Genomic DNA, 26,895 nt, shown 5'->3' with positions numbered 1-26,895 from the left:
TCTGCTTCATGAGACTTCCGTGTCATCCTCTATTGTCTGTTCAGTTATCATTCAGTTACTTCTTTGTCATTCTGTTACTTAATATACTGAGGAGAGTTAAAGCAACTCATCTGTTTTTAAAGGAGCCAAGTATGAACTTAGTCTAGTATATGCATCTGCAATTTAATGCATGTGAAAGTACGGCATCTTAATCCATGTAAACCTGTTAATCACATTATTTGTTTGTGAGTTTCAAACATAGGAGGGTTGGGGTGAGAGTGTCTATCCTTGGTCTAAGCTAAGTATTGTCACAGCTGTTACAGTGTGGCATGATTCTTGTGCAGATCTAAATTCCTACAATTTTATTATGTGCATCATTTTGTGTTTTTGTTTTGTCATTTTAGGTAATGGTGTGGTCTTCTTTCAGTAAGGGGTGAAATAGAAATGAGCTCAATGATAATCAATTTAAATTATTAGTACCATCATTAGTTGAAATTCACCCTCCATCTTTCCCACCACCACTGTAACTCAGTAAAGTTTTGGAACTTTTATCATTTAGAGATACTTGTGAGAATATCCTTGATATATAAACTCATGTTTCTGTGTGACTTATGTTTTTCAGAGTAATGTAAATGATATAAAGAGGCAATTATCGAAATGGGGGCAAATATATTAAGCTGAAAGGAAAAATTTTCTGAAACTCAAGAAATTAGAAGACATATAATCCTATCCACAGCTTCTGGAACTAAGAACACTCTGTTAACCTGAGGTTTTCTTCCTTTAGCTCCCAAAGTACCTCACCAAACTCACCCTCCACATCCCAAACTTAAAACCACAAGGAGTCCTGAAGCACTTGACACTGAGCTAGGTAAATGTATATATCCTGGTTAAGCCTATCCCAGTGGGGCCCAGAGAAAGTGAAGGGGCAGGTCAAGGTAGATAATGAGAACATGGTTTAGGTGATGAGGGGTTTAGGTGATAGTGAATTTCTCAGGCTTGTGAATGAGAATCTTCTCTCTAAATGTTTATTTGATTTCTCATTCAATTCTTCTTATTCTTGAAATGTTAAATGTGTGTAGTGGAATGAAATAGGTACAGAATGAATATATGTTTGGGTAAATGGGAAATTGTTTCTTGGTAACTACAAAGTCAAGTCCAAGTCATAAGGATCTAGGGTAGGAATTGGCATTTTCTATAAAGGGCTTGAGAGCAAATATTTGGGACTTTGTGAGTCATGTAGTTTCTGTTGAACATTTTTATTTTTTTTCCTTTTAATTTTACAACACTTAAAAAATGGCAAAATCATTCTTAGCTTTACATGGAATATATGAAAATAAGCTATGGGCAAGATTTGGTCTATGGCCATCGTTGGTCAACCGTTGATTTAAAGAATCAATAATCAGAGTAGGCCAGAATAGTTGGGAAGGACTGAGCATTGATTTAGATGGCTGGGGACAAAGGGGATGGAGAAGTACATAAAGGAAGGACACGTGTGGAGGGCCAGTGAGGGAAGGCAGAGGCTTTTCTCACCAGTTGAAACTCTAGGGCTTCTAAGTTTGATCAGAAAGGGCATTTTTCTGAGGCTACTGTAGCTAAATGGACCCAAAGGACCAGTTGAAAGGTATTTTTAATGTTGGCCTAAGGAGTTTGAATTCATTTAGTAATGATCAATGTTTGTATATAGTCAGGCTTTGCCTGAGCATTGGACAGAGAGCTACCCTGCTATACCTCAGACTGAATGCCCGTCCCTTCTCCTGTTCTCTTAAGTATTCTGGTAGGCAAAGCTCACTGTCTCTTTCCAAAGACGAGTTCTTAGCAAGATTGATGTGGTCTATTTTGGTACATTACTTAGACTAGGATTATCAAAGAGTGAGACACTACAGGGGCACCTTACAGGGATAATTATCTACTACAAAGACCACTCCTACTATGTGATGAATTGGTACCCGCGTGCAGAGATGCCGTATCTCTCAGCTCAGAAAGTGAATAGTTTTTGCTTTGTACTCTAGACACATTAGTACTTAGGTACAATTAATTTTGCAGTTCTGAGATTGTATAAATATTTAACATTTCATTTTTGTTTTTTATTATTTTTGGTCAGTTCCTGCTATAATCTTTGAACCAGTCACTCCTATGAAAGAGACTCCAGGGACCACATTTGGTAATGCCATTTTCTGACCTTCAGCAAGAGCTTTTTCTGCTCATTGTCAAACTGATTCCACTTGTCATTCAACTACATTCTTTATCTTATGAGTTGAACATAAGGCCCAAAATGATGCTTCACTCTCTTGTTCTTAAGAGAGTCATGCCTGAATCTAGTTGGGGATATCTTTTTGCCCTGTAACTTACTTTAAAATTTTTTCATGCCACCTTCTGTTTTTGTCTTAATCTGAGTTCTCTGTTAAGGCAAATATCATATGCTCATGTGAGCACCTAATCCTGATCTGTGCTAACCAGGCTATGACAGGGAAGTTGCTTTATATATCCTTTGTAGTACTTTTTATCTGCCTGTTTGTTTTTGTTGTTGTTGTTAACTTTTGAGTAATATGTTTTTAGTGAATTGTCAATCAGATAATGTGATCAAGGACAGTAAGTTTAAATAGTAAGCCCCATCCTTAGGGTGAATCTGACTACCCCTTACTCACCACCATAGTTTAGAAATAGATGATTCTTAATCTTTTAAATGCAGTCAGGGTACTCTAGGAGAATGTGATAAAGGGGTTCCTGACTGGCTCAGTTGGTGGACTGTGCAACTCTTGATCTTGGGGCTACAGGTTTGAGCCCCACATTGGGTGTAGAGAGTAAAAACAAATTTAAATATTTTTAAAATATATGATAAAAATACTAATATTGACTCTCTGCATTAATAACTTCATGTTTATGTCATTTTGACCCCCAAATATCTTCAATAACAAAGGAAGATACAGGAACATAGTAGGGGCAAATTTTTCACACTAGAAATGTATATATTTTATGCAATTCAAGAGAAATCTGTCAAGCTTTAGAAAACATTTTTTTTAACTTCATGATTTGTAGAACCATCAACTTTAAAGGTTATCTTTTTCTACCTCCAAAGACATCCCAGTGGGAATGTCATTCATAAACCAAACTTAAAACCACTCCAAGTCCTTTAAGATCCTGGGACTGCACCAGATAAAAACTGAGTCCTTTGTTTCAGAAGCCTGAGCTTTCTATGAAAGCTTTGTTTCATAGCCTTACCTCTTAAAAGTGTAAACCCACATAACCCTCTGATGAGGGAATCATGAAGAGTCCTTTCCCGTTCAGTGTTGGTGAGAAGTACATGTTTGGAAGATACATAATTTTCCTCTTGCTCAGGGTAGAAGGAAACATGTTTTACTTAGTCTTCAGGCTAGTGGAACACAAAAACTTTTCTTGCATAAAAAGCCTAGAGAAGGGAAATAAGGCAGGGTGCTTTCACAAATTCAAGGTTTTTGTTGGGTACATCAAGTGCTAGACTGATTATGTAAGTTATTGAAGAAGTAAAGCATCATTTTGGGCCTCAGTAGATCAGGGAAGGAGTTTGGGTCGTGACATCACATCAGAATTTGCACAAGTGGACAGGTGAGAGAGAACAAAGAAAAAAAAAATAGGACACGTTTAGAGGCCACCAGAGGGGCAGAGGTTCTGGGGCTTTGAAGCATCTGTCAAAACATTTTGTTGGTGATTCTGCATTTGGATAATACCACAGGAAGTTGAAGGAGGGCTTGAATGTTGCACTCAGGAGTCCAAAGTTGTTCTCATGAGCATCAGAAATCTCTTCTTTCCACACTGGATAAAGTTTTCCCTGCACTGAGTGTGGATGGGTGCTTTACGAGTGCCACAGACTGAGTGGGTGCCCCTTACACAGTCCTCTTGAGTACCTTTCTATAGACACAAGTCACAAAATCTTTCCAAAGATGAGTTCTCAGCAAGGTCTTCATAGCTATTTTTGGTTATTTGTATAACGGCTACTTGGATATTTAGGAATTTTTTCTGCAGCCGTAATTTGATAAACATGGTAGATGTCTTCTTTATTCAACACCCACTAAAGTGCAAGTTAGTTTTTTACATGCTTTTTCAAGATGGTTAGTAAATGCCTAAAAATGTGCTAGAGTCTACCATATTAGATTCATACAATCCGCTATCTAGTAGAACTGTTTCCCTCTTTTGCTAAACAGAGACCACAGGTAATGACTATCTCAGGAGATGTAGAAGTCCCTAACTACAGTTAAGCCAAATCGGGACAAAATAATGGGTTTTCCTTCATATTAGTTTGCTAAGTCTGCCATAACAAAAGAGACTGGGTGGCTTGAGCAATAGAAATCTATTTCTCACAGCTCTGGAGGCTGGAAATTTAAGATGAATGTATCAATAGTTTTATTATTTCCCAAGGCCTTTCTCCTTGGTTTGTAGATGGTCTCATCTTTCTGCATCCTCACATGGCCTTTCCTCTGTCTGTGAGCATCCCTTGTGTGTCTCCCTATTCTCATATGGTCATGAGTCATATTGTATTAGGGACCTGCCCTTGCAACCCCATTTAACCTTCATTGTCTCTTCAAAGTTCCTATCTCCAAATACAGTGACATTTGGGAGTTAAGGCTTCAACATAAGTATTTGGGAGAAACACAGTACACTCCACATACAGTCCATCTATAAATAAAAATAATAATTCTAGAGGCAATGTTGCACTGGAAAAATACATTTTGAAGTGGATGTTGTAGCTCTTTATACATCTTTAAAAAACTTCTTTTGCTTATTTTATTACTTCAGTTCCTGTTACAGATCTTGAACCTGTTACTGTTAGAACTGAGACATCTGGGACAACATTAGGTAATGATTCTGTGCCATTTGCCAAATGCTTTTGCTGTTCATTGTACATTCCATTCAGTCTCCATCTCCTAGATTTTCCTCCTTCATAAGACAGCCACCATCATCCTCTGTTGCCATTCAATCAATCTGAAGAATACTGAAGCCTCTTAAAAACAAGTTTCTTGTTGTTTTTATGAGAGCAGACATTAGCTTAACTCAAAAAATTGCTGCCATTTGGTACGTTTGACATTGTCGTGTTAGCTCATGCTCCACTGAACAGTGTTCTGTGTTAATACTAAGTTTAAAACAAGTTGGGATCTGTTTCTTATCTAGGCGGATCAGCAATAACAGCTACTCTTAGACTCCTTTGCACATCTATGTTTTAAAAAAACTATTTGTATGATATGTTTGTTTCTTTGTTCCTGCTTTAAATAATGACATGTTTTATTACTAACTTGATAGATAGGAAATGATCTAAATCTGCAATTTTAAATTATAAGCCTTTCCCTTAGTGTGACTCTAGCCTCCCCTCCCTTGCACCAGGGTTGAGCCCTCCTCATTTTTTCCCAGTGAAGAAGTTCTGTGACTGTTTAATAACAAGTGCTAATCTTCATGCCTTGAATGAATTACTCAACTACATACATGAGTTTGCCCCAAAGTACCATCAATGATAAACGAAGATACATTGGCCTAAAAGGATTGAAAATTTTAAATTACAAAAAATTGCCTAGAACTTTTGAAAATCTAACAGCTTTTGTAAAAACCTCTCCTCGATATCCAGAGCCTAAAGACCTGGAGTAACACAAAGTTTTTCTTTCTTCAGCTACCAAAATGTCACAAAGACCCCGTCGTCCACGTCCCAGACCTAAAACCACACCGAGCTCTCAAGTACCTCAGACCAAATCGGGTAAATGTGATCGCTTGATTTAAGGGTGAACCCTAGTAGCCTATCCCAGTGGGAACACAAAGCAGTGCCAAGCTGTTTGTCGCTCTAAGCCTGAAGTCATGAGGCATGGTCAGGTGTCTGAGAATATGGCTGCTTTGCCCAGGTGTCAGAGAATACGGCTGGTTGAGATATATTTGATGCCAGAATATCTTACTCTATGTGAAAGTCTTCTTTTATATGCATTTAGTATATTTTTACTGTCAATTTCTGTCAAATTTTAATGATAAAGCTTCTTTAGCAGAGTCAGTATATGTAGTTCAAGGAAACAAAAAAATATAAGGAATATAAATTACATCCCTTGCATATTTCTGGACCAATATTGAAAATTGCCAATATTGATGTGATAATGGTGAGTGATATGCCAGCTATGAGAGACTTTCTAAAAATAATGGAGTTGGGTATATGTTTGCATGATACATTAAACACTGACCTTGAAGAGGAGAAGACAAAGGTGATCTAGACTTGGACCTTGGGCCCACTACAGGATTTGAATGAATGGAGGGAAAAGTGAATCAAGGCAGAAGGGCTGGACATGTGGGGTGGTAGGGGATCAGCCACAAAGGCAATCCAGTGGGCCTAACACAGAATGTCCTACTTCCAGATGGCCAAAACAAGGTTATTGATGATGCTGCATTTGTAAGGGTCCAGGCAGACAGTTGAAATATAATTTTGAGGACCCAATTCAGAAGCTTAGATTTGATACAGGGACATCAACTGTCTTCGATTTCTACTTTATTTGGGCTTTGGCTGGACAGATAATCCACTAAGTATTTTAGACTGAGTGACCATCTTTATTTTGCTCTTTTATGTGTCATGATGAATTCTTGGAAAGATCAGCATAGTCTACTTCAATGATTAATTTTTATATCTATTTCAAACTTATAAACTGTTTATTGCATCCATGTTCACTTAAACATAGCAAGTGCACATTTTCAGCTTCCATAGAAATACAGACTGATAAAATTTTTTTAAAGACCATTTCTTTTCCAAGTTTGTTAGGTAAATGAATAAGAATATTTTCCAGTGCAGAGTTTTCCATATCAGAATCCATTATCTAAAACCTAGGATAATTTAATGTTGCCTTCTTTAAGGCAATCAAGATAATTCAAAGGCTAAGCTGAAGACCATGATTGTAATTTCGCCAAATGTTCAAAGAATGATTATCTACTCTTTCCTTAAGAGGTAATTTTTTGTTTTTGAGGAAGGGTTGACACACAAATAGATTTGTTTGGATGTGAATGTTCTGACTTTTTGTGTATTTTAAAATTTCTTTGGTTTACTGTATTTTTTGGTCAGTTCCTGCTACAGTTCTTGAACCTGTCATGCTTATATCTGTAATAACAGATATACTGGCTTTTCAACAAGACTTATTCTGCTTGTTTTATAACCCAGAGTTTCCTCTTGTTTTATATTACTGTATGTCATTCTTTTAGGCCATTCATTTACATTCTTAAATTTATGAAAACTCTTAAATCATCTGTCTTTTCATAGAGAATCAGTCATTCATGAACGTACTTTAGGGCATTTATTTGCCATGTAATCTATTTTAAATTGTTTCACGTTATTTTGTATTTTTTTAAGCAGTGCTTGCAGTTAAAAAAAAACTTTTTCAAACATACTATAGGTTTCTACCTCTAACTTAGAAGCCATTAACAGCTATCGTGAGGCCAAGAGAATCCATTCATTTCACATCTACATCTCTACCTTTTTTTTTTTCTATTTGTGCAGTATTTTTTTTTTTTGTCTTGTTTCTATTTAGGTACTAATGTGTTCTTGTTTTAGGAGTTATGTAGAATGTATGAAAGATTGAAAAATTGAGTTATAAATCTCAGATTTAATATGACTGTCCTTGATAATACATTAAAATTTAGCAATGGTTCTTAACCTTTCTGTTGTCCAAACTGTTCTGTGACACTTTGATTATAATTACTAAACTTTATTTCTTTAATTAGAAATGGATTTTTTCTTCAAAGACTATTCTGTGCTAATAGAAATTCATTAAGGAGTATACATGACAAAAATCTCAAACTAGAAAGGCAAATATCTAACAGGTTGTAGATAATCTCAAATCATGTTTTCACCTCTCATTGCTTCCAGAAAAGAGGTAATGTAGTTGTGTAGTAACCCTAGAATTTCTTCCTTCAGCTTCCAAAACATCACAACAGACACGCCGTCCACGTCCCAGACCAAAAACGACACCAAGTCTTGAAGTATCTCAGTCCAAACCAGGTAAATAAGTATCCCTGGTTTAGAGTCTCAGCAGCCTAACCCAGCAGGATCTCAAGAGTAATTCCAGTGGTTGGGAGTAACCAATAGGCCCTATTAAAGATATAACTCAGGTTAAACAGAATTTCCCACTGTAGAGATGGCAAGAGGAACACAGTAGGGGGACAGCTGTGGGGCAACCAAAAGCCTCATAGCTCCTGAGTGAAATCTTCTCTATAACTGTGCCTTTTATTAACTTCCATTTGTCTTCAAAATAAAATTCCTTTAGAAAAATTATGCATATTCAGTTCAAATTAACAGGGTCTTTAGTATCACCAAGTCATATTAGTGTCTTTGGTGGGTGTACATTAGATGTGGGAGACATGTTTTAGTCCTCAAACCTACAAGAAAATTGAGAACAAAAGCCTTCCTCAATAAGATAGAAGATGGCGTTAGAGAGCATGTATGTACAGATGAGATTGACAAAATGTGCTCTCAACAAAATGTGCTAGGTACATAAATAGGATCAGGAAAAGATTAGGAAATAGTGGGGCCTTGAAACCACCATAGTACATGGATGACTGGAAAGATAGGTAGGAATAAAATCAGAAAGACTGTATATATAGAGAGACAAACCAAAAGAGATAGTCTAACTGTAATACTAGTATAGAAAATGCCTGACTAGACCGTGGTCATCAAAGCTTACTGAATCTTGATTGGTCCATGGACTCTTATGGTGGAGATTCTTAGGCATCTGATAGAACAGTTGAGACTTAATCCAATAGACATCAGCAAATTCATCTTTGCCCATGAGGGCATGTTCTTTCTTTGCTTAGAATAGAGGGATACCCTGTTAAATAGATCATGCTTCGGCCTCACTTTCTTTCCAAAGTTGTTAGTAATACCCACATATCCCACTTTATTACTTAAAATCAAATCATCAAAGGAAGAATAAGGAAATAGTTACCTGACTTAGGTATGGCCAAATTTGAGGAAATCAACAGTCTACTTTTCTAGTTTAACAGTTTTTAAAAGTTGTTACATAGTTCTAGAAAGCATATTAATAAGACTCATTTTGAAGAAAATGTCTTGAGGGTTTTTTTATTAAACAATCATTTTGTTTATCTTTAATGCTTTTGATCAGTTCCTACTTCAGACCTTGAACCTGTTACACTCAGAACTGAGACTTGGGTAACAACACAAGGTAAAAACACATGCCCCTCAGTAGGTGCCTTTCTTTCTGATTGTCAGACTCATTCCATCAACATCATACCTGCAGGTTCTTTTACTTCATAAGGTTACATCATCCTCTGTTGTCACTCCATTGAACTCTTCATCCTAAAAGTATTGAGGACTTTGTTCAAACAAGTTATTTCTTTTAAGAGAGCCACATAAACCTAACTCAAGTCATCTGTTGTACATGTAACCATCTGAAACTGTTTTGTCATCCTGTGTGCTTTTTAATCATGTTTTGTTAAAGCTGGGTTTTGACTCTACTGACTATTATGGCATCGGGAAGTTTCTTTGTGGATCTGAAGTTCTTCTCTTTTTTTTTTTTTTAAACTCTCCATGTATTATCTGTTCTTTGATTAACTTTTTAGTTAATTACATGGCCTTATCTTCGTAAACTGTCAAAGAGTTTGTATCTATCACCACACCATAATATGTTAGCAGTGGAACTTACCCTTGTGTTCAATAGAAGAGTGCTATGAACAGTTCTTTGTTTCTTGAATAATTTTATATGACTCATTCTCAATGAACTTGGATTTATAAAAGAATATATACTATTATATTAAGGGTGAAAGTTTCAAATTAAAGGTTAATAAGGAAAATTTACTAAATGTAGTAAGTTTTAGAAAATCTGGAGTCATGTGTCATGCTGTCCTTAGCTTCTGAACTAGACTCTGTAGTAATTGAAGATCTTCCTTCTTCAGCTCCTAAGACATCAAAACGAACCCGTCGTCCACGTCCCAAACATAAAACTACACCAACTACTGAAGTACCTCAAACAAAACTGGGTAAATGTGGGTTTCTGGTTAAAGGAGTAAGTCCTAGCAGCTTTTGGGAGTCTGGGATTGATGCCAGTGGTAGAAGTGATAGCCCAAGTGAGCCCAGTGAGGGTGGGGCACTAAATGATCTGCACTGATCCCCCTGTTGAGTAAGCAAAGGAGAACATGATTTGGGGAGACGTGTGGCAGCTGAATCCCTTGTGCTTTCTGCATAAAGATCTATTTTAATGTGTATTTTATTACTTGCGCTTATTTTGTTCCATACTTCTCTAGCAGACAAAATGTCTTAAATAGAACCAATCATTTTTTATTTCAAGAAACAGTGTCTTCCATTTCCCCACAGCTACATCAACAGCTGTGAGGATATCACAGATGTAGCCTGCTTGTTTTTATTTCTCAGGCTGTAGTGTAGTCAAAGTCAAAACCTCCAATAGGAAGCATTTAAAGATTGAACCAAGGCAATGTGTCTGTGCAAATCAAGATTATTTTTTGCAGGGGTTATAAACATCTTTGAGCATAGAGAGAAGTTTGTGAAGGACAGGAATAAGGAGTTAGAAATAAAGTGAGTCTTAAAATCATGGAGCCAGCCAGCCAGAAGGCACAGGGCTCCTGGAACAAGGGAGATACTGCTTCTAAGTGGTAAAGATAGGGCTGAGTTTGGAAGGGTCCATAAGAGCAGTTGAAGAAAGTTCTTGAAGGTATGACTCAGAAGTTTGGATCTGACCCTAGTAGTATTAGTGGTCTTTTCTGTGATCTCTTCCACATACACAGGGTACCACATTTTTGTGATTAGAGCAGAGAGCTGTTCGACTGGGTACCACACACTGAGTGGTTGTTCCTTAACCTGATTGGTTATTAGAATGATTTTGCATCACATGAGGCCTATTTCCACTTACGAGTTCTCAACATGATGAGCAAGGTTCACTTTGCTTTGTTCTTTTCTATGACTCCTTTCAAATATAAGTGCCATTCATTGTATCCATCTTATTTAGACTTGCTATTTTCTTAAAGCTTCCACAGAAAAGCCAATAATTGCCGGGACATTTTCATAAGTCTCTATTTGGTAAAATGTCTACACAAGTTTCCTAGAGCAGTACTTGGAATTAAGTACTTAAACACCTAAGAGCATATTGTGTTGACATTGAGATGCTTACCAGATTGATAGGTCAGCTATCACTGACTATCTCGTAAAAGAATATTTACCTGGTTATAGGGTGACCAAATATTTTATACATTTATTTGAAGCAATGTTATACTGGTTAGATTTTAACTTGCTGACTTTTCACAAGTGTTGACTTCATTGCTTTTCGTTAGTTCCCACTACAGATCTTGAAGCTGGCACTCTCAGAACTAAAGCTCCAGAAATCGTGGGTAATGAGAATGTGTGCCCTTCAAATAGTGCTTTTCTTGCTCATTGTCATGCCATTGTGGCCACATGTTCTCCTGCATCTTACAACCATTTCAACACCCTCTGCTGTCATTCCATTGTAGTCTTTATCTTGAAATTATACTAAACTCTATTTCAAGTTACCTGTTAAACTTAAGAAAACTGTGAATATGCTAATATGAGGACATCAAACTGCCATAACTGTTTCATGTGATCATCTGCATGTGCTGAAAAGCACTGACTGCTTTAAGCTTCTTTTCAAACATGAATTTCCATATGTCCCTTATTTACACTGCTTCTCCCTCCTCAATTTTACAAATGTCATGATCTTTAATTGTATTACTTTTTATTGTATTAGGATCTGTGTGATTATATTGATGGATCTATTGTTTCAAAACAAGATGCTTTTACTTAATTGTCAAAATTTTAAATGTTCCTAAGTCTTGAGACTTTAAACGAAAGGCTTTTCATGATAGAGTACAGTAACTCTTTCATGAGAAGGTTAACAGTATTTAACTTTTATTGAGTCAAGGATTACTTTGAAACTTTGAACACACTCTATAATGTATTGATCCTGATGCTTTCAAATAAATAAACTCATTGTACCCATGATTATTTCAATAATAGGCATTTATCTCAACTTGTACAGAAGTACAAGTAGAATGATAAATGCTTTTTTCAGTAGAGTTAGAAAAGTATATATTATCTAACTGTAAGAAGTTTGTCTAGCAGAATTGTGCATATTAGCAACAGTCAGATAATCAAACATCTGGGAGAACTTGTTGACCACCGTGATATTTAGCAGAGTACAATGCTGTATCTATCTTATGAGTTTAATGGGTACTTTTCCACAGTGTAGTCAAATCTGCAGAGGAAGTGTCTCTTTTCTGTTAGTCTTGAGGCTTAAAAATTGACTCTTGCAGTTAGCCTTGAAGTGAATTTTTTTTAAAAAATCTCTTTGGTGTCTTTTATTATTTTTGGCCAGTTCTTCCTACAGCCCTTGAACCTGTCACTCTTAGAACCAAGGATCCAGAAACAACATTAGGTAATCCAGCATTTGTGAACAGTTTTTTCCAGCTCATCATCAACCCATTCTATCCTAATCATAATCACTTTGTCACCATCTTTGTAAGACTGTCTTGTCATCTTCTGCTGTCCTTCAACTTTAATTTTCTTCTTGAGAGTATTGAAAACTCTTAACGGAAGTTACCTGTTGTTTTTAAAAGCTATGCATGGAATAAGTCAGAATATCTGTCAACCATGTAATCTTGAACTTTTATCTAAACGGGGCTCAAATTGAAAGCTGAGTTTCAAAGTTGGCAATGTCTATATCTCCTCTAGACCAACCAAACCATAGCAATTCACATGGTATCATAGATTCTTTGGAAATTTTCTATTTCTTGGTGTGAACCTAAGACCCCACTACCTACAGCTTGGCCATGGTCCTTTTCTGCTTTTGAGGTTAGAGATTTATGAGATTCCTCACTCCTTGACTTAATTTTATGTGTGAGTTTTATCTCTTAAGAATCTTCAGTGATTAAAGAAATAGTTAACAAAATAGAAAATATTTCAATCTTGAAACACATATGCCTTGAATTTCAAGAAAATATAACATACTTTAGAAAATCTAGAGCCTTGTTTCCAAAACCATCTTCACAGGAGTAATCCAAAGTTTCATCCTTCAGCTCCTAAAACAGCACAACGAACCCGTCGTCCACGTCCCAGACCTAAAACCACATCAAGTCCTGAAGCACCTCAGACCAAACGGGGTAAATATGCTATTTCATGATTTGAGGGGTGAACCCTAGCAGTCTGCCCCAGTGGGGTCCCAAAGAAATGCATCTGATGGGAAGTGACAGCCTTCAAGGCATGAGAGGTATGGTTAGCAACTGCTTCTTGAGTGAAATTTTTGGTCTCTCTAAAGATGTGTCTATAGCAAGACTGGCATAGTCACTGATAATTACTTATTGCTATATCTGCATTTAAACACATGATCTAGTTATTATGGTCATGATTACATAAGCATAGGTATTATTTCAGCTTCCAAAAGTTGTCACAAGTTACTTTCATATATATCTTCATATACATTGCCTAAGCAGATTTTCCAAAGCAAGCTTTCATATTGGTTAGAGTCAGAATATCAAACATCTTAGAAGAACCTCATGGTGACCATACTAATATGCATAGCAGAATTTAAAGGTTGTGACTACTTTCTGCAATGACTTGTTCCTGACTCGTTTGACCAAATTCTCAAAAATAAACTGGTTCCTGTCAATTCAAAAGTTAAAAAAAAAAAGTCATTTGAAACGAATATTTTGAAAGAAAAATTAAGATTTTTAAATGTGTATTTATACTTTTTCATGTTCCTGTTGTTGCTTTTGGTTAGTTCCTGCTACAAGCTTTGAACCTGTTATTCATAGTTCTGAGGCTCCAGAATCAACATTAGGTAATGATTTTTGTGACCTCATTACATACTTTTTTATTCATTGAAAACCTATTCTATCACTGTCATGGCCAGAATTGCTCCTGCTTTCTTAGACTGCTCTTGTTGTTTCATACTTCATCTTATATGTAGTCAGGATTCTTTTTTTATTTTTATTTTTGAGAGAGAGAGAGACAGAGACAGAGTGTGAGTGGGGGAGGGGCAGAGAGAGAGGGAATCACAGAATCTGAAGCAGGCTCCAGGCTCTGAGCTGTCAGCACAGAGCCCGTCGTGGGGCTTGAACTCATGAACTGTGAGATCATGACCTGAGCAGAAGTTGGACGCTTAACTGACTGAGCCACCCAGGCGCCCCATTAGTAGTCAGGATCCTTAATTCAAGTGCTACCTATTGTTTTTAACAAATGTCCCTGGACCCAGGAAATCTATCTGCCATTAAACTTCCTTTAAAATTTCATTCTCTTAAGTGTCTGAATTCTAAATTACAACCCATCTATTTGGTAGTTAGATCTATAAAATGATGATAATTAAATACCATGAAATCTTTCTGAGCAACTTACTTTCTATAAGATTTTTGTGACATACGCATTATTCTCTTCCTATTTTCAGGGATTGTTTTTCCCTGTTATATTAAATTATCTAAAAAAAAAAGTGCTTTCTGGAAGTGCAAACAATAGTAAATACAAGCTACAGTCTTTTCCCACCACAGAAGATTCTGGTTATTCTTTATCTTCCACCACAGCTTAGCATTGATTCTTAATCTTCACTAACTAGGAATCTCTGAGTAATTACATTAATATCTATTCCTCTAATTAATAAATCTTGTTATTTTGTTTCCAAAACACTGTCAGTGGTGATAAGAAACAGATTAGTAAAGTAAAATGTTTCAAAGTTAGGCAATAAACTCAAGAAAATGTAATATTTTAGAAAACACAGTCTGTGAACAGTGCTTTTGATGGTTTCTAGACCTATAAACACAATAGCAACTCGATTTTCTTCATTTAGTTTCAAAAAAGTTGGGGGGAAAATAAATCCTCCTCCCAAACTTTAAACTTCTGAAAGTTTCACAGCAGGAATCAAGAAAGTCAGTGATTTCTAGTTTGAGTCCGTCCAGCCCATTGCAGTTGGATCCCAGGGATGACGGTGATGTAGCTTGTTAACTTTCAATTCCCACCTCTATACCTTCTAAGAGAGAGAAGGCACAAATTGTAGTTAGTATCTCTACAATTGCATGTTGACCAAAAGGATCATGGTTGGGGAGATTTATATGGTAGCCAAATTCATCATGTGCCCTGCAGAAGGGTTGTCTCCAACAAAAGATGCATCTTATTAAATTCTCTAACCACTCTATTTCATTTATCTTTTTTTGAAATTGGCAATACTTATTTGGCTTACTAAACAAAAATTTCCTTGCCCTCTGTGTTTCCAGAACTATATTAGCAGTTGGGTGGGGTGAGGTGAGGAACAGAGGTAGAGACCAAAGTAAGAACATGTTTCACTTGCTGAGAAGAGTACAATATAACTGTGAAGAAACACTGTTCTCAAGTTTGTTTGTTTGTTTGTTTGTTTGTTTGTTTTAAATAAGGCAATTTGCTTATACAAAAGCAGCTTGTTTAATTGGTAAGAATATAGAGAGAAAATACTTAAAGGAAACAAAGCTCTATGTGAATTGATAGAGAATAGTTGGGCTTTGAAATAACTTCAGAATTTTGCATTAGTGGACAGAAGGGTGGGAACTGCAAAAATAAAACAAAAAAATCTCAATACCTATTGAGATTACCCAAGGGGGAGGTCAAACTAGAACACAGAACAAAACACGCCAAATGGTGCTAAACACGTTGGTAATGATACTGTCAGAAAATCAGCTGTAGGAAGCTCTTAGAAAGCCCTTGTGGGAATTCATATTCAGATACCAGAGTGAGAACCTAGTTTTTTCTCAAATAGGCCCTTGCATTTTGTAGGATGCTTAAGATCAGGGGTCAGCAAATTTTTTTATGTAAGGATGTTAGATGGTAAATAATTTAGACTTGTAGGCCATTCTCTGTTGAAACTACTTGATTCTGCTGTAGTATCTCAATTGAAGGCAACCAAAAGCAATATGTAGATGATATGGAAATATGCCATGGATCATCTTAACTTGAGGGTGTTGTTGTATTTCTATAAAATTTTATTTGGATTTTATACCATTTTCACATGTCATAAAATATTACTCTGAAATTTTTCTGTCATTGAAAAAATACAAAAACTGTTCTTAGCTCACAGGTCAGGCCAAGGGCTGGATTGGCAGGGCCATAGTTTGACAATTGCTGCTTTAATAATGTATACTCTGCATGACTCTTCATAACCGTGTGATTTTTGAAGATCTGTGTATTTCTCTCCCTTGCTACCTTTATCTAAAACCTGTAAAAATAAATTTTCCATAATTACTTTGACATTTTAGATGCTCTTCTTTCAGCTCCCACTGAACTGCAAACTCTTACTTTGAAACCAGTGACATCACCAAGCCTAGAAATGACACAGAGTCAACCTGGTAAATAGACTGTTTTATCTGTCTGGGTACACTGTGAGCCTCAGGGGACATTTTCCAAGTGTTAAATTTTCAAATATAAAAAAAAACAAGTAATACACATTTAATAACTCGATACATTGTACATGCTTTTCCCATGATTGCATACTGGTGTTAGTTACATATTCATGGCAATTGTTATTCACCTGATAGACATATTTATCTTCATTTCATTGTGTATACTCTATATCACATAGAGAATAGTCAAGTATGTGGGTTAAGCAGTCAACAAAACCACTTAGAAGAATTGATTTTATCCCTTATTTTTCACTAACAGTTACAAACTTGTAGTTCTCTTTAGTCATAAACTAGATGTGTGCTCTGTTCTGTGAAAAGAATGTTAGTTCAGTTATAACCATGAAGGAGGGAGAAAGTTCTCACTTAAGCACAGGTCCCAAAACCACCCTACACAATATTGCCCTTCAAAAATGAAAACAAACATTTTAAGTTAGGAATTCAGTAGCTACTCCCTGGCATATATTTTGAAACATCAAATCGTTTTTCCAGCATAGGATTATAATTCTTTTCATATCCTTTGTGTATCTTCTAATTAATTAAATGACATTTTTGTTTCCATGATGGTACAAGGTACCGTTGTTAATAGTTACCTACAACACTTTCAAAATTAGGAATTCAATTCAGTTATTTGAGCTTCCCATCATGTTATTAATAATACTGTTATTATCATAACAGCAAACATTGAGCATGACATGCAAACAAAGTGCAAGACACTTTTCTAAATAGTATTTAGCTTGTGTGCATTCCCAATGCTGGCAACAACCCATTCTTGATCAATTGTATCATTTTGTGTTCTCTGCTAGTTTCTGAAGTCCTGGAATTCGTTACATTAAGCATTGAGTCATCAAAGGAAGCTATAGGTAAAAAACATTTTCCCATCAAGAAATTCAGGTATATGTGCTTTTCCATCTCATTGCAGAAGTCATCTTTGGATGCCCTCATGCTTTGTGACATTTCATAGCTCTTCACATCTTGTCTGTGCTCATCCAGTGAATCTTAAAAGTCAGATATTACATACAGCACGTTGTGCTAGTGTCTGCTGTATTGCTATGCACGTTTCACAATTTTCTTAGTTCCCTTTCACTCTGAATGCAAAATGTAACATTCTCATCATTCTTTAAATATGAATATGAACATCCTGTTTTTCATTTTTATATTGTTTTTAGGTTTCATCCCAATGCTTTTTAAGGACTCTTTGTCTTTTTATTAGTATAATACTTAATCAAAATATGTAAGGAAGTGAAATTACCTGCTTTACTCCAAGTAGAAATTGCTGAAGACCCTGACAGTTACCGTGTGTGTGTGTGTGTGTGTGTGTGTGTGTGTGTGTGTGTGTGTACACCCTTGCCCCCACTGAACACTGCCTTCATTATCTGCCTTCACCTCTGCCCTCTTAAATTGTAGTCATCTTCCTAATCTACCAAAACGTTATTTATTCTCATGAATATATCTACTTAACCAACCTCTGTTTACAAAGTCAACAGTGTTCTATTACAGTGTTTTATGAGCTGCCCACCACTAACCAGCCATTCCCTGTTTATTCCCTAGCACCAACTGTAACAGATTATCTATATCCCTCTGCCAAAGCACCACTCAGTCCAGAGGAGCCAAAGACTGCAGGTGGTAAAGCTTTTCATGCTCTCATTCATTTATTCACCAAATTTTTAATTAGCATCTGTTATGTCCATGGAACATGGAAGTTCAGGCTGTGGTATTTGTTCTGCAGTTGAATTCATTTGAAGAGCAATAGCTTCCCAAATTCTTGGATTCTTAACACTAAAATGACAACTGACTCTCTGAATACAGAAATTCTGGTTTTCTGTGGTATCAAAATATGGAACATTATGGCATTTGATAGCCAGCTACTGACAGTTAAAACATAAATATTAGTTGAAAATTAGTATTACAGAATAGGATTTCCCCCTTGTTTCTCTCTTTTCTTCTCTAAATCCATCGTCCTATCTATAAAAAAAATACATACAAAATCTTAAGAGAATGAGATGTGTTGACATTCAAGAAAGATATACTTAACTGTAGCTTAACACCTTAAAGTTTTCTAAAATTGTTCTCCTTTGTTTTGATACAGTTGTGGAATCTATTACAAATGTGTCTGAACCACCTGAGACCACGCTAGGTAATGACACATCTCAGCAGCTTTTATTCTCATTACCACCATCACCTGAGAACCTCAGGTTCTCTCTCATCGTGAATTCATGTTGCAACATCATTCTTTGCCACCGCAGTTAATTTTCTTTCTAGGTGCTTCTGTTCGTAACCATTGTCCAAAAAGTCTCTTCTTCTGTTCAGTTTTGTATCTAGATGTTGGTCTCTTTCTTTACTTAAGTCAGTGAAACTTTGAAATCTAAAGCATCTTTTTCCTAACACTGAACATTCTGCCAGCTTGTATTGTGTCGAATATTTCAGTTTTCTTTTTGTATGATGATCCATTTTATACTTTCTGCCCTAGCAATGTACTTTCCATTAACACTCATTTCATCACATTCATTTACATGTCTGATTTTTTTTTTGCCACAATTCTAAGTGAAATTCAATGCTTCTTCATGGGCTCATGCTTTAACATTTCATATTACTTTGGTTTGCTCTTTAAGGTTACTATCTTTCTAATGTTCTAGTAGTGTTGAGGAGGTACTAGTTTGAAATGAGGACTTAAAAGTAAGGATATTGCTTACTTTGAAATTATTTGGTAATCTGGCATCTCAGCATTTTTTAAACTAAATGCATTATGAAGAAGTAGGAATGCTATTTTGCTACAGAGTTGCAATTTCTTTTTTTTTTTAATTGTTACCATCCTTTCTGTCATCAGTACTTAAAGTTTGTGAAGCACTTTCATAACCCTAGGTACTTTCCTTCAATTATCATAGAGACATCTCCTCTGCCTTTCCAAACTATAATCCTACCCAGCCCTGATGAGCCTCCAACTGAACCGGGTAAATATTATTTTGTATTTCATGTAGAAGGTGAGTGTTTGCAGAATTTATAAGAATGGAAAGACAGTATGGGCACTGTAGACATCAGAACACCTAACTTAATCACTCTGCTCACAGTCTTTGATGGGGGATCTGACTTCCCTGATGCCCCATTTCTCATCCTAATAGACATTCACTTGGCAGCGTTATGAATATTCTTTAGGCTATGGCTGAAAAGCCCTTCTGAGCTACTCTGCAAATGTTTCAAACAGGAAATAGTATTGTTGCTGGGAAATAACATTTATATTCCATTTTTATATATAAATATGTATCTTAATTTTAAATACTTTATCATCTTAACTAGTTTTACAAGTCTTGCGGTAATGTACAGAATATTTTAAGGTATCTAATTTGTGTTGGAGATTAACAGATTTAACTGTGTGGTCCCCATAAAGGGGTACAACTGGCCAGTCATCTTATCATTATTCAGGTCCTTTACTTCTTTCTCTTCCCCTTTCTGCAGCAGTTGGACCTTTCACTGCATGTAAATAAGAAAAACTGACATGAAACCAGCTACTTAGCAAGTCGTCAAGGTTTACTTGATGGTGGAATTTGAAATACAGGAAAACAGATCACCAATATGGATAGCTAAATGTTTGGCCTCCTACAAGGAAAAATCCTCTCAATATCTATAAGCTTTCTTAGCGTGATAGTTTATCATAAATAAGCCCAAACTTGTGTTTTGATTGTTAATAAGCTATTTCATATGGCTCTATTTCCAAAAGAGATATGAATGTTAATTTTATGCATTGTCCTCTAAAATATCTCATTAAATTTGCCTACCAAATTTACAGTTTAATTTTTACTGAAATATCACCTTAACCACATTTACTGACTCTGTGCCAGTCATCTCTAACTTCTCCAAAGTTTAAGTAGCTGTAATGATACGATTGGAATGTTTCATTGTGAATACTATTAGTAATATCTACCTCATACCATGGGAGAAGCAAATAGCCCATCAGGAACCTCAGCAAGCCAAGGAAGTTGGTAGTCAGAAAATCACAAGACTGAAAGAAATTCTAGAATCACAGAATTTCAGTATTGGAAGGGCTCTTAAAAGTCCTGTTACTTTTGAGAGAGAAGCTGAGGCTGTAGACTGAGTGATTAGCAAAGGGAGCTCTTAAGTCTTCAGGCTCCTAAACCAGCACAATCTCTTGCATATGTTGGTGTTCATTTCTCTCCAGGCGATCCCACTGAAGATTCCACTGAAACCACTGCATGCAGACTCGATAGAAACTTCTAGTATCTAATAACTCTTATTTTCAGCCAGCTTTCCTTAGGTGCCTGAAACCCAGTGACCTTGGAAACCATTTTGTTTCTCCTAAGCTGTTTATACCAAACACACTAGAGTCCATACAAATGTGTTTCCATAAACTGCAACCTTGCATTTGATAATTACTTTCCTCCGGCAGGATATACTTCTCGTTTTCTTGGTAAAGAAACAATTGATTTTTACAGTGAATGTCCTAGAAGTACTGCAGGAATCGCCCAACAAAGGAATAACTTTCTCAGGAATGTATCCTTTGAATTTCTATTCAGTTTTTCTTCCCCAGCATGACCAGTGAAAATTGTATTATGTTGACTAAGATTTTTTTCCATTAACACTTGGTATTAAAATACATTCATTTTCTAGGTATATTTGGAATGTGACATACCAACTTTGGTTTTAGAAGAAATTGTATTTATCTGCACTTAAAATTTTATAGCAGAATATTCTTGTAAAATAGTATGAACTTGTAATAAGGGTGAATTCTTACTATGAAATTTATTTTTAACCTTTTAAAAGGTATTTGAAGTAGATATTTCATCTGCCGGCTGAATATCTTGGATATCATTTAATGTGCTTTCTTGTTTTGTTTTCCATTATAGTAATATAAGAAATTTATCTCCCTTTGTTCTGTGGTTCTTTGAAAGCTTGATTTGCATTAGCTGCTGTGTATTTAAGACTTCATCTTTGAGATCCTAGAGGCTTAGATACTGTGATTCTTGAAGCGCTTAAGAGCTTCAAACCTATATTCTTTTTTTTAGCTCCCAAGCAGATACCACGTGCTTCTCCCAAACCAAAAACATCTCCACGTCCGAGAATCCCACAAACACAGCCAGGTAAAGACATGTTTTATATTCTGGCCTGAAGAATTTGATATTATTGGATTTGTTCTATTGAGTTATTATCAGTTGTGTTTTTCACCCTTGTAAAACAAGTCTTCCTTTGAAACATAAGAAACACATCTATTTTTGAACTTCATCAAAAAGTATGTGATTGGAATAACTTATTCCAGAAAGCTTCCCTGTTAATACATTATTTGCAGAGGGAGCTGGAGAAGAATGGAATTTCTTCAGAGTAGCCTTCCTATTCCCATCGCCTCTCCGAGCATGGGAACACTTGCATGGTCCTGGAATGTGCCTCCCCCTGCCAATCACCTATTTATTTATTTATTTATTTATTTATTTATTTATTTTTATTTCCAGTAGTTTTTATTTAATAGTATGTCATGAAGATTTGTTTTTTTATATATATACTCTCCTATAACATAATGATTATATAATATTGCTTCGGCTGTTTTGCTGTAAAATTGTGATAAGGACCTGAACAAGAGTCATTATAAACTGATTTTCATTCTGTTCAAGACACTCTTCTTTGAATATGATTAAATCTAACCCTAACTTCTCAACCAAGATTTTGTCCAATTTTTCCAACTGCCTTGGAGGATGTCTAGTTGGGGCTACCCTAAACTTGACATGCCTCAGAGCTCATTATCTTTTCCTCCTTTCAATTTCTCATTTTTGTCTGTGGTAGGTTCTCAGTATTTTAAATCTAATTTTTACTCCTCTTCCTCCCCTGCCCTCTGCAATCCATCTATTAATAAATATGATACCTTCAGTTCTTCGGAACATGTCTAGCATTGGTTCCTACTACAAGCATGTACTGGTGTGTTGTCTTTGATCTTCTTTTTTCTCTAATTTCAAATTATACTACCCCTCAGTGCTTAAGTGATTAACTCATTTCATCAGTTAGTCACTCAACAAATATTTCCTGCATTCTGTGGCCTGTGTGCCAGACATGGGATACGAGACAGAATTGTATCCATCCATGGTCAAGGACTTTACAGTCTAGGTTCATCATATAAATTTAAACATATCATTTATACATGGTCTACTTCCAAAAGTTATGAGGGTGCACCTACTCAATTTGCTAGAAAAGGAGCCTTCACTATCACTTATGGTCTGGGGAAAGGAAAATGTGAGCACCATCAAAATTATGCTTGATCGAGGTAGTAGTTCTTAATTCCTACCACTGATCCTTTAATCATGTGTCAGTATCCCTACCAAAAGAAAAAACTGTAGATTTGGGCATGGTCTTTAATATCTGATTCTAAGAGAAATTTTGCCTATCATTTTTTTTCTCTTAAGGGAAATTCCTTAAAACACAGTTCTATGTTTGACATCTAGCTAATGATTTTAAATATGCTTTAATGTATTTTTAAGTGTGTTTTCTTTCATTACTAAAGCTTTGCTATGACAATAGTATGATACATAGTGTGTAAAGGTACCATGGCTAAAATTCCCTAGAATACAAAATTTAAAATAATAACAATTAATACACTGGAAGCATTAATACATAATAAATACTATGAAAAACAATAATTAGTAAATAAATAATGATTAATGAATAGAATAAGAACAAAAAAAGCAAAGCAAGTATATTAAATTGGTAGAAACTTAAAATCTGGCCTTAAAAGCTTAACAGATAAAATGACATGAGAAGAAGCAGCTCTCAGCTTTTTATTTAAATGTAAAACATAGAACAAAAGTAGTAGAGAAAGGAGAAACAGAAGAAAGCATGAAAACTTGATGAATGTTGGAAAATAAAAGATGAAAAATAAGTGCTTGAGTGTTAAGACATTGGGAATATAAATTCCTGGTTAGTAAAATTTTTAAAAGTAAAGAAGATATGAGGTAACAAAGAAGACATTTGTCATTTTATCTTTTTGAGCTACATACTCTATACTTACAGAAATACATGTAGTAAATCTGGAGCTTACTCTAACTTCCCATCATTCTAAATTTCAAGATTGTTTAATTTTTATTTAGACCTTTAGCCAACCTTGTTCAACAAGATATGCAACTTCATAATGGATAGATTCATATGCTCGATGCATTCCACTCTCTAACCCTGAAATTTTGGAGTGGTTGTCAGCCCATAACAAGACAGCCTTTTGATTCTGTTCCCACTGAGGCAACACTCAGCACACCAGCATCTCCTGTGGAAAGTAACTGCAACCCAAGTACTTCTGGCTTGTCTTTGCACTTAATGCAAGAGAACAATTTGAAAAATTGATTGTGAAGAAGTAAGTGTATTCTAATTATTCCCCTTCAAAGCAGCTAAAATTAGGAATTCCCCTACCCAAGAGAATGATCTTACTGAATAGATCCTAGCAATGTTTGTGTAGTATGTATACGTATGTATCACTAAATCTTTCAAAGATGAATAATCAAATGCTGGTACTTTCTCCCTTACCCTTGGCTAGATCTTGTAATTTCAAAAGGCCGTTTGGGAGAGAGAATGTTCTGTGCATATGCACAATACCAAATGCAAATTATTATTGCTAGACTGTAAAGGGATCCCTGACAGTAGAGTATACAACACCAAATACAACACAGTGTGATCACCCGCTACTTTTTTCAGATTGAAATGCTATAATTGGGCATGCCACCTCTCTTCCTATTTATACTTAGATGGCAAGATTTAAGGCAAAGTGGAATAAAAAGTTTGGAACAAATTATCAAAGGTATTTTGTCGTTGAATAAAGGTGTTTTTTTTTTTAGATTCCTGTGTTCATAGGTAATAGTCAACAACCCATTATTAATTTTATCCCAATAAATCTTACAACCATCAAAACTATGGGTGCTTTGGGTTTATGTAGAGATGAACAACATGAGAATTGGAATATACTCAAACCTTTCACTGTCAAATTTGTAAAAATCTTCTAGAAGTGGAAAGAATTTTTATATAGTTCTCACATCATTTTGACATTTCATGTGTGATTCTCATAATCACCCTTTAAGATAGGTTTATTATTTCCACCTAAAAAATGAGGAACAAGTTAAAATGTGACCTCAGCACTGGGATCTAGAGAGCCCAAGTGTTTGGATCTAGTGCTTCTGTCTGGACCTCAGAATTCAGTTCAAGTCTCATCTCTTGTACTTACTACCGTGTAACCTCGGGCAGAGAGTCACCAACCCAAGCTACTAAAGTGAAGCTCATAATTCCTTCAATCATTATGGTGAGAATCAAAGGCACAATCCTTATAAAACCACTTTTGAAATTATAAAATGAGCTGTAAATAAATTAGATCTTTTTTTTTTCTAGTATCAGCACCTCATTACTCCAAAGGAACAGTTGTGGGAAGACCATTTTAGTTTGTGAACATGCTCATTTAAAGATTGATTTGAGCCTAAGCATGGCAGAGGGTGTGAAATTCAAGCCTACTCACTGTATTATCTTCTTCTCTTTCTGCTGTTGTCTGAGTTGACTTTAAGCTTGTCTTATCCATGCTTCATTGGCTTCTACTCTGATTTCACTGAATTAATCTTCACAGAAAGACATGAGGGTGGATTCGATGAGTCAAACTTCGAGAAGAGTGCTCTTGCATTAATTTAACTGCTGTCTCTTCTGAAATCAAGATTTTAAAAACAGAACTTTCTCCACCCTACCCTTATGCTGAGTCATATCTTGTGGTTTCTCAGATAACATTTTTCTAAAAGTATCTGGAATTCTAACTGATAAATATTTAGAGCCTAAGGTTTATTTTTCCATATAACTCCCATTTCAATACTTCTTTTTTTAATCAGTGGTCAGGAATACACTCTGTCATATCTTACATGTTAAGCATGACTGGGAGATGCCGAACCAAAATGACTCATGATCTGAGTTCTCTCTTTCAGCTCGTAAGGTGCCTCAGCGTGTTACTTCAAAGCCAAAAACATCACCAAGTCCAGAAGTGTCCTATACTCCACCTGGTAAATGATTTATTTCATGTTTAACTCAAAGGCATTCTGTCATGCTCTGCTGCAATGACACCTGAGATCTGATAGATGCGAGGTCAATACCTCACTTATGTTCAAGTGCCATGTGGAATCATCCATGGTATGAGCATCTCAGAGGCTTCATAAGTTATCTAGTTGCTCAAATAGTAAGCTATTGATACAGTCAAATGGCAGAGAATTATGCCAAGGGTAAATCTTCCTTCTAGAACTAAAGTTCTCATACAATAAAAATAAACCTACCAATGCTAACTGTACTATGTTGAAATGGTCCACCAAAATAAGATCAAGAATTCGAGACTTTTACCACGTAAAACGATAAAGTGTTTTGCAAACAGAGGAAATGATGTTTATCCACTGTCCTCGGTTCAGTAATTTTACACTAACCAGCATTGAGGTTTTTTGTTTTGTTTTGTGTCTTCCATTAAATTCTACTTTACCCATTCATGGAATAATAGCTTAGGTTGAGAAATAAGAAATTTCACATACACAAAAGATTTCTGTAGGTACGAATCCATTTCTTGCCCATCATCTGAGAAGGCCTTTTGTCCATTTACAGAGGGAATAATTTCATATTTGTGGGAGTAGTTGGTGTGGGACCTGCAAGGACCCAAACATTCCCTGAGTCTTGCTGCCAATGCTCTAGGTCCTCAAGTGACCTTAGGAAGCCACAGTAAGCCGAACAGTTCTCTGATAAACCAAACCAAGCTAATTTTAAACTAAATGTTCTGGGGAATGCTATAATTCTTTCTTTCTTTTTAATGATCCAATTATTATAAATTTCTAGATGCTCCTAGAAGCCTATGGAACATTCCCAGAACCATGCTGTAGCATGAAATGATGGCATTTTGGAAGGAAGCCTGAATTCACTTGCTATAAATGTCTTCCAGATTTGTAAGCGGGGTTATTGCTGCTGTGGGAGTCTGGTCGTTGCAGGTGGCGATAGGACAGAAAAAGGCTCCTTTGCCCTGAAGTCTAGAATTTAAATTTGCACCACTAAATGCAATAACCAATACTACAAACACCAACAAGAAAAAAGCTGATCTTTCCACTTGGAAAAATTCAATTTCTTATTTTCAGTTATGGCAAAATAATGTAACAGTAATTGACTCATTAATGATAACAGTAGGTTTAAGTGATTTTGTTTGCTTTTCCTTTATGTTAGAGAAAGTAATATTGTTGGTCCTGATGTGACTTAATCTCATTAAACCAATATATCTAGTCCTCATTTTTTTTTCTTCTTAAATACCAAATATTTGCCTCAATTCTACCAATGCCTTATTTTTCACAGAAACTCTGTGAGTTTGAGCACTGGAACAACAGAACAAACTGCCCTCCGGAGTCTCCACTGGGCTCATTCTGTTGACTCTCCAGTTCCACATGCTCAGTTAGAATTCTGTCTCTAAATCTAGTGTTGGTCCCACCACTGTATTCAGCAGGGGCTCCACTGTTGTTCCAGGGGTGCAAGACCTACAGGAATAATCTTCAGTTTACTCACAAGTGT

At 35.9% G+C, this 26,895-nt stretch overlaps 1 protein-coding gene across 42 annotated transcripts in view; it reads left to right on the top strand.

The window, feature by feature from the left end:
- ABI3BP (ABI family member 3 binding protein) overlaps positions 1–26,895 on the top strand; it is a 266,973-nt gene that overhangs the window by 163,201 nt on the left and 76,877 nt on the right. For 13 of the 42 annotated variants that reach the window (XM_040484350.1, XM_040484344.1, XM_040484349.1 and 10 more), the window contains 18 exons: positions 764–847; positions 2,081–2,140; positions 4,750–4,809; positions 5,612–5,695; positions 7,880–7,963; positions 9,084–9,143; positions 9,874–9,957; positions 11,263–11,319; positions 12,321–12,380; positions 13,021–13,104; positions 13,722–13,781; positions 16,216–16,305; positions 17,163–17,219; positions 17,908–17,979; positions 18,446–18,493; positions 19,242–19,307; positions 21,375–21,449; positions 25,293–25,367. In XM_040484350.1, coding sequence (XP_040340284.1) covers positions 764–847; positions 2,081–2,140; positions 4,750–4,809; positions 5,612–5,695; positions 7,880–7,963; positions 9,084–9,143; positions 9,874–9,957; positions 11,263–11,319; positions 12,321–12,380; positions 13,021–13,104; positions 13,722–13,781; positions 16,216–16,305; positions 17,163–17,219; positions 17,908–17,979; positions 18,446–18,493; positions 19,242–19,307; positions 21,375–21,449; positions 25,293–25,367 — 1,260 coding nt within the window. The remainder of the gene's footprint in view (positions 1–763; positions 848–2,080; positions 2,141–4,749; positions 4,810–5,611; positions 5,696–7,879; positions 7,964–9,083; positions 9,144–9,873; positions 9,958–11,262; positions 11,320–12,320; positions 12,381–13,020; positions 13,105–13,721; positions 13,782–16,215; positions 16,306–17,162; positions 17,220–17,907; positions 17,980–18,445; positions 18,494–19,241; positions 19,308–21,374; positions 21,450–25,292; positions 25,368–26,895) is intronic. The other 29 variants (XM_040484370.1, XM_040484369.1, XM_040484347.1 and 26 more) reach the window with 22 other exon arrangements.

Source organism: Herpailurus yagouaroundi, unplaced genomic scaffold (assembly GCF_014898765.1).
Source record: "Herpailurus yagouaroundi ecotype Mexico unplaced genomic scaffold, PumYag 162, whole genome shotgun sequence".
NCBI classification, from domain to species: domain Eukaryota; kingdom Metazoa; phylum Chordata; class Mammalia; order Carnivora; family Felidae; genus Herpailurus; species Herpailurus yagouaroundi.
Note: the sequence above shows the minus strand (reverse complement) of the source record. Positions and strands in the feature narration are given on the sequence as shown.